Source organism: Pocillopora verrucosa, chromosome 9 (assembly GCF_036669915.1).
Source record: "Pocillopora verrucosa isolate sample1 chromosome 9, ASM3666991v2, whole genome shotgun sequence".
Taxonomy (NCBI): domain Eukaryota; kingdom Metazoa; phylum Cnidaria; class Anthozoa; order Scleractinia; family Pocilloporidae; genus Pocillopora; species Pocillopora verrucosa.
Window position 1 is genome coordinate 15,313,800 of NC_089320.1, and position 8,611 is coordinate 15,322,410.

At 36.2% G+C, this 8,611-nt stretch overlaps 1 protein-coding gene across 1 annotated transcript; it reads right to left on the reverse strand.

Annotated features, from left to right (window-relative positions):
- Positions 1-43: 43 nt before the first annotated feature.
- LOC136283512 (E3 UFM1-protein ligase 1 homolog) lies at positions 44-6,333 on the reverse strand. Its single transcript, XM_066172479.1, has 13 exons — positions 6,327-6,333; positions 5,842-5,985; positions 5,138-5,313; positions 4,785-4,961; positions 4,433-4,568; positions 4,325-4,401; positions 4,072-4,173; positions 3,521-3,597; positions 3,004-3,155; positions 2,501-2,631; positions 1,945-2,025; positions 1,742-1,837; positions 44-870 (listed from the first exon to the last, which is right to left on the reverse strand). Coding segments are annotated over exons 1-13 (1,731 nt in total). The 5' UTR covers positions 6,328-6,333; the 3' UTR covers positions 44-489.
- Positions 6,334-8,611: the final 2,278 nt, after the last annotated feature.

Sequence of the window (8,611 nt, forward strand, 5' to 3'; positions counted from 1 at the left end):
GACAACGTGACTTCTGAACTTCTTCTAGCTAAACCTAGGATCCAATAATGTAACGATTTAATCTCTTAATCTCTTTTGTATGATAATGACCAAAATTCGACGCAGAATCATAAAACTACGTTGAAACTTGAAATGTTTGTGGATCTTATAGGCAGAAGGTACTAACAATACGCCACAAAAATTTTCAGAACGTTGCATGATTCCAATCTTTGGAGAAGTTGTCATGATACGAGCGTATATGACTACTTTTTCCTTAATTTTAAGTACAATTGCTATGTAAATTTAACATTTAAACTGTCGTTTTAGAATTTTGCCAAGTTCATAAGTAGATAGATAAATAAATGTATCTCAAATTTTACCATGAAGATTGAGGGCTAGTTTCACTGCTCTTTGTACGTGTACTTAAAGATGGTAGCGTGATACGACATTGCAAGATGTAACGCAACAAAATCGCTTCGTTTGCTCTTAAAAAAAATTGTTAATCTTAACTTAAGATTCGTCTTTGACTTTTTTTAACTCCAGTGCTATTCGCTTGATGTCTTCCAGTCCTTCTTCCAGTTGAGCTCCTATCGTTCTCTCTTCATGTTCATCCTCTTTTTCATGGTCGTCACCATTCTTCACTGCATTATCTTCGTTGCCGGACAGTTGCTTTATAACTAGTGTCATGTAGTGGTTTAATTTGTCGAAGTTTTCGGATGTTAACTTATCTTTGAGAAAGTTTATTATCTGAGGCACGCACCGACCTGGCGCATGTACCATGCAGTGAGTGTGGTGTTGGAATAACACCGCTGATGCTAGGTGAAGAGCCATGGCAGGCTCGTTTTCTTGACGTAACTGTTCCTGAAGAGCGCACCGATGCTCAACGGTCAGCTGCCTATAAAATTCAAATATAAATAAAAAAGGCCGCCACATCAGTAACAACATTTGATAAGAACGGCGTTAGACAAAAGTTTCTTCAGAAATTATATTATGATGATAGAGGGAGGCTTTTATTCCTGTTGGGCTAAATTTGTGATAAAGCTAGCTCTTGTTGAGGGAAATGTAATTGTTTGAACTGTGTAGGAAACACAGTAGCTCTCTGCTGCATCTACATGTAGATAGCATAATAATGGAAATGTACAAACGCTCTAGAAATAATATTATTTTATTAACATGTAGTTTCTCCCTATAATATCAATATAGTTAGTATCCAGCAAAAATCATGAGAATTCTTAAATTAATCCCGTTTGAGTTATCTTGATCTAAATGCCAAATTCTCATAACCAGATTAAAGAAAAATGTGTAGCAGTCAGAAGGGAGAATGAATGATAAGATCCTAGGCAATTATTGGATGAAGTTGAGCATGATATCATGAATTGTCAATGCTAAGGTCTGAGCTATCTGCTGTAGCCGAAGGATGAGTCAGATAAAAAAAGACATAGGGTTTGATAAATCATTATATGTGAAAACTGATATCAATAATTGTTTTAAAATATATTTTCAAAATAATCTGCAAAAGAAGACATTTCTTTCTGAGTTTGCACAAGTTTGATAATGCTACACCAAAGAGAGGCTTGGAAACTCAGCAGACTTTGAGCTAAACATGATAACCCAGTATCTGCTGCAGATGTTGAGTTATCATGTCAACTTCACTTGTTATTGTATATTGACTGTATGCTATTAACCAATCAGAATTTTCATAGTAAGTCTAATGTATACTAATTGGAGTTAAGGGTTAAGGCCCACAAGTGATACCCAAGACTTGCCTTTCTCTTTTCTTATCCAACTTCTTCAACATAAACTCGCAGTAGCCACTCCCACAAATTACATCAAACTGGTTAAAGAAATCTTCTGTTACCTGAAAAAAGTAGGATGTGAGAGACTTACTGTTTTGAAACCAGTAGACGACATATAAGTTTACAAAACAAGTACTGGTACTCGTCACACAAAATAAGGATGACAAACCTTTCCATTTAATGAAGAATTCAACTTGGCTACCTCAGCTTTTACTTTGTCAGGAAATTTTGAAATTACTTTCAGACGATCCTGTGTAAGAAAGAATCATCACTATTAATAATAGCTTAGTTCTTGTTAGCATACATACAGTGTAATCAAATGAATCAAACCAAGTGTAGTGAAAACTGAAAGCTTGCAAAGATGCACCTTTAAAAATCTGACAAAAACTAATAGATTATACCTAGTCTTGTGATGGAAAGTCTTATGAATATATAAGCAGTTATCATATTAAGTCTCGAAGATTTTCCTCTGATCTTAGCCAATCCAGAATAACTGTTCCACTTATGGAAATAATGAAATTCTCTATTTGAAAACAAGGGTGAGTGCAGAGCCTTCCCTATAAAAATATTTTTTTGACTCCCATGCAAACTATATGTATTTCCACAAGGAAATTTCAAATCTGGGATAATTCAGAAAGACAGGGTATTTTTAAGAGGGAAGTGTTCTGTTAAATTCTGACTAAACTGAACATGCATTAATGAAAGTAACATAATTACATCCATACCTCAGGAGTTAGAGTTGATTCATCATTGATTGTGATCATGTGGTCAGCAGCTAACAGACCCACTGCCTGGTTTACTATATCTGTACATACCGTTCGCAGAAGATGGCGGGACAACTGCACTTGTACATCATCTGTTAAAACCACACAAAACAAGACTCAATGTTGCTCACAGATCTGACCCAAATCTTGATAATAATCAGATCATCCTCGTGCAGTTGATGGAGGTAAATGAAATAATTCACATGACAAAGGTTTCTTAAGAGTTACAGAACCCACCACAGATTTGGAATGGTTTCACAGTGTCTGTTACCATTTACCCTTGACCCTGGGAGTGACTAGCATCTAATTTTCCTTACAGTGTCCCTTCCCTTCCCTTCCCCCCCCTAACTGATGTTAGGGTGGGAAAGGTTTAAAGTCCCCAGTCTGAGGTGGATCCATCAAAGCAAGAAAAAAATCAGCTGATCATGATTGGGAGTCAAAGAGTATTTTAAAAAGTCACTTACCAGAAAATAATTTGATTCCTTTGTCAAACAGTTTTGCATTTGCCCACAGCACACTGACTTTTTCTTGCACCTCTGAATGACTTTTACGTTTTTTGTCTCCTGTGGAAAGGAAGACCGACCGAGCCACCTCTTGGTAACATTGGGTCAGCGGTCTATTGGGTAAATAAAAAGCAACCAAACAATCACAAAAAAATACCTTCTAAAGAACAACTAAGCTGCATTATTCAGTATTACAGTGATGTTCTCAACACAAAGATGTGATTAAGAGATAGCCAGCATACAACAGTTCTTAGAGCATGGAATTCATAGCTTTCCTAAGCTAACAAAGCCCTGTTTTGTTAATTACAAGATTTCTGTGAAGTTTTTACCACCTCTGGAGTAATTGCTACAGTAAACAAAAGATGAAAATTGAAGATAGGAAATTAAAAAAAATTAAACTTCAAAAATTTAGTAAAGTTTAAGAAAGATCCAAATCCTAAAGAAAATCTTGCTCTCTTTATTCTAAGTGATTCTTCACCTAAACAGGTAAGAAGCTAATTCTTCAAAGAGTTCCTCTGGACAACTTGGAAATCTTTTCTGTAATTCTTCTGATATCTACATTGAAAGAGCAACAAAAACAGGCAATGATTCGCAAAAGTATGCTTGAGTCAACCTAGGTTCCCTCAACTTTATTTGACTGCTGTAGTTGAATTTACTTCACTGCTATAGTGAGCCAAGTAACCAACTGGGGCTGGTTGTTTGAAAGGGCGTTACCAACAATCCAGGATTAAAAGCTGGACTTGTCCATGATTTCTCTTGAAATAAAGCATATATTAGGGTTTATGTTTTTAAGGGTTTTACTTGGCGCAAGACAAAACTGAAGGAAAAATATAAACAAGATTTAAACTGTCTGCAAAGCTATAAAACAACTAAGCTCTGCTGGGGTTCAGTTATTCTTAAGTGAGGAGTTAAAAAAGACAAAGGAACTAAAGAAAAAGAGAAATTTGAGGAAACTTCTAAAACAAAGAAAACAAAGATCCAAACAAGAAACACACCCATGTAGAAACAGAAAAACAAAAACACTTTTACCTCTTCAGCTGTCATGAAGGGTATATCAGATGAGCTTTGTTTAGGTCTGATGTCTTCCTCCACATCTTCATCTCTAGCTCGGTCCTTTTTCTTATCACGTACCTAAGGATTTGAATTTTTTTTTTTTTTTAAGAGAAAATTAGAATTTACCACTAAAAGTTGTGAATCCCAACACAACAAGATGCAAGGAAGCTGTGTATATAACTGCAATGATTTAAATGAAGTAAAAACAATCCCCTATTACCACTCTCACCTTTTGAGTTTTACTTTCTCTTCCTCCTCTGCCTCCACCACCACCTCCACTACCACCACCCCCTCCTCCTCCGCCTCCTCCTCCTCCTCCGCCTCCTCCTCCTTTTACTACCTCCTGAGGCTGCCTTCTTCCGCCTCTCCTCTTTCTTGTTGTCCCGTCTGTCAGTACCTCCTTTGGAGGCACCCATAGAAGCCAAGTCTTTTCTGGTAAGCTCTGAGAACAATGCAGGAGCTTTAATTGCATCCTAAAAGAAAAAATTAACTAATCAGTTCATGACAGTATTCTAATAAACAGCTAACAAAAGGAAACCTTATAACTCAGAGTTCTCCAAGCATGAAAATACTAGGCAGTTAAAATGCAAAAAGACAAGAACAAGTTTGGAAGCAACTAACATTAGATGTAAATGGCAAATTTCTAAAATTGACTGTTGTAACATTAAGGTTAAAGCTTAAATATTTACCGCTTTGGCTTTGTCTTGCATCAGTTGTTGGAAGGGATCTTTACAATCTTGAAGGAACTTTTCACTGACCACAATGCTCTCACAGAACACATGAGCTGACGATCTACCAACAGCCTTAAGACAATCCTGTAACAGCTGAGAAGCATCCCCTGGAGTGAATGGCGATGGAAGGAGAGGCTAGGAAAGGAGAGAAACTCTTAATCACTGACATACAGTGCAAGAGAAATACTTGTTTACAATTACTGAGAGAAGTGCAAAAAACTACAAAGTTCCCACAAAGTGAAGAGACATGTTTTGGTATATTCCTTTAACTTATTAAAGAAAGAAAAATCCAAGGTAATCAAAAAACTGACCAGTATGTCAATCCATTCACCACTAGACAAAGCTTCATCAATAGCAGCCTCCACCTGGCCTTGTAAAGATTCACCCACACAACATGTGGGCAGAAATTTCACTGGTAACTTATGGAATCTTCTCTTTAGAAATTGTCTTCCATCAGTAATCCCAAGACGTGACAATGCATCATACTCTAAACAAAAAAAATTCTATTGAAGCATTTATTATTGCATAGAGAAAGAACTTCTAATTTCGAGGGAGAATCATTCTTAGTACTACTCTTGAAAGAACATGGCATTTATTTAGTACATTATATATTCCTCATAGCCTTCTACTTGGAATTATTAAGATCCAGAGTGGGTAATGAGCTACTGTTCAAAACAGACGTCTATTAATTTATTTTCACATGACAAGTTATTTTTGTTGTTTTTTACTTGGGATCTCAAATTTGTCACATTCCTTTGAGACTAATGCTTTAGTTATCTTTTCGAACAAAACAAAGGATCATAAGATTAAATTAAAAAGGAGTAATGTTATTTCTTGATGGGAAATTTTACATATTAACCACAATCCCACTTAAGAGCAACTTTTGAAGATGCACCACACCATGAGTGTGCTGACACTCTTTTAAGTACTGGCAAATATTATAGGGTACATGATTTCTTGGAGAATAACATAATAAGATGTCACTTGAATGAAAAGTGTTGCTACAGTTACTCACCTACATATCCATTCTGATTGAAGAAGTCGTCTATCCAAGAAGTCTGTGTCTTGGAGTAGATATCTGGAACAAATACAGCCTTGTCTTGTCTCCCTTGTATACTTCCTGATATACGACCATCAGAGCACAACTGGTCTATATCCACTGGGAGGGAAACACTGTTGTGGATGGCTTGTGCACAAACACATTTCAAACATTGTCATCTCAAACATCCAAAATATTCTGAGATACTGCTGCACTCAGAGCACACCACAGAAAGAGTGTACAGCTGACTTACTTTAAGGGGAGTGGGTGTGTTTAATATTCAGCTAGTATTGAAGCTACCATGCCCATTGCTGGATTGCTGAGAGTCAAAAACAATAAGGGGGTAGAGGTCACAGAAATAAAATGCCTGTGCCAAATCAAATGCTGGGGCTTCACTGAAAAGAATGTTTAGTTCTTACACCTACTAAGCAGGGTTATCACAAAGACAACTAACCACTTACTATAAAGTAGCTTTCTTGAAATCCATACTGAGCCATAAGACTGATATAGGTGTGGGCCTAAAAAAAACAAGGCTTGGTGAAATACCCATAACTAACATCACCCAGTTTACTAGTTTATCCATAACCTGATGAAGAAAAATTTAAAAACAAACAAAAGCAGAGAATGTATCGAGACTAAGTCATTAGGAAGATAACTTCTTCTCAACATCAGAGTTCACTAACTTTCCTGTCGTGCTTCTTTAATAAACAAAATCCAGATTTTATTCAACAAAGCAAGAGACTAAAAATTGTCCATCCCTCTTAAACTCATTCAATAATTTATCCAACATCTTTCTTTGAAAACTGATGAAATGACAAAATCTTTTGTCTAATGAATGCAAAACACACGAAAAAGGAACATTGGAATTCCTGCTATGCAAGACTGATAACATTTTGTAGGAACTCAATGCCATCAATTCTAAATTTTGTATTATTTACTCTTCACATAGTAAGACTTGTCTTTCAGATGTTGATCATGGAACTTTTGGTTAGTGAAATACTGAGTTAAAAATCAATAAAATTGTGTTAATTTTTCATTAAGTGACATACTTTGTGACAGCACTAAACACTACTCTGATGCAGGCCATCTGCCGTGCTACAAATGCATCAGTAAACAGGACACCTCTTTCCAATTGATCAAGTGTCCATGAATGATTGTCCCTAATCTGTTCTCAACAATCTAAGGTAATCGAAACAGAGTAATCTCTATTTTGGTGAGCTAAAAACACACTTAAACTACTTTTGACTCACGGGAAAGGGACAATTTCTGTAAATTTAATCCTTTTGACCTCATGAAATTTGTGATCAGTAACCTTCTGTTTGTAACCCTTCACTATTTTTGCAAATCTTAAAAACTCCAAGAGTATACCAGCAAAATCAGTTGATTAATGGATACATCAGACATAATTTTGTAATTGTTGTTTCTAACTTGAGGATAGGTTTCACAAGCTCAAACAAGCAAACAGAAAAGGCCCTCCTACACCCTCCTATATGTGCACATGACAGCTGGCACTCATAATTGTGTCACTATGAAATCCTGCCTCTTAAAAACACTTGATGACTCATAGTTGCTTACAAAATCACTTTATATTTTTGCAGCAATATGGATCTCATTTTCATTATGTTCATCAAATTTGTAGCACATCCATAGGAACTAATCTGTTGCATAGCTCACCTCAAGTAGGAAGTCAGTGGAGAGTGTAAATGTCTTGCTTAACTCTGAGATAACAACTTGTCCAGACTCTTGTAAAGTGTCGTGATCTCTTCTGCAACTTGGTCTAAGTAGTTACTGTAATCCAAGAAAATTACAGGTAAAAGAATGTTATTAAGCTGTTAGGATGGCTCCAATCTCAGAAAACAACTGTTTGAACACTTCCTCGTTTATGCAACATTTCTCTTGAAAAAACAATGTAAATAATGGTAACTTTTTCCCCCCTCCTTACGATCAACATGCTGGCTGGTAACATGCAGTTATAAACTGTGTAAGGGTTGGGGAGGGGAAGGGAAGGGACATTTGGAAGGGATGAAGGAGTTGGAAGTGATTTGAGGCTCCAAGATCTGTTTGGCAAAGGTGCTCTATGAAATGAAGAGTTGTCAAGTAAAGCAATGATCCTCACAGATGCTGCAATTTAAGCAATTGCTTCATAGCTCAGTTTGTAGCACCCAACTAAGTATCTGGGAAATTTAGTGTTATTAGCTGAGTTTATAAATTAAACTGGCCAATGTAAAGAGTTTAAAGGCTGACATTTCAAGCGTTAGCCTTCATCAAAGTGATAAGACGAATTGTGGGTTGTGTGTGGGTATATATGTAAAAAATGGAGCTACACTATTGGTGGGAATATGATGAAAAAAAATAAAATAAAGTAGTTGAATTAAAAGCGCTCATTGATGCTGTGGGGATTAAAAGAACTGATTTGCAAGATAAATTTTGTTCTAGAGTTTTTCGGCTTTCTGATATGGCTAGATGTAGGGAAAGACCAAGAATGCCATGTGCTGCTTAGAATGATTTGGGAGATTAAAGATTAAGTATCTGGGGGGTGTGCATTTGAATCATTTGAATCTGACAAAGCCTGAATTTTTTTCTTTTTTTCTTTTCTGCATTTCTTTCAGTAAATGCATCTCACCTGCAAGGATAATTGCTTTACTTGATTTTCATTTGGAGATCAAATGAAATTAATTTCTCCACAAATGAGGAAGTTCAGTGTTTGATAAAGTTTTTAAAATCCCATAGTCCAATATAGGGATCT

Coding starts and splice junctions, on each gene's coding strand:
- LOC136283512 (XM_066172479.1), bottom strand. Junction 2,632..3,003: donor AGGAATCAAATTATTTTCTG/GTAAGTGACTTT, acceptor TGGTTTTAACAG/ATGATGTACAAGTGCAGTTG. Junction 2,026..2,500: donor AATCAACTCTAACTCCTGAG/GTATGGATGTAA, acceptor TTTCTTACACAG/GATCGTCTGAAAGTAATTTC.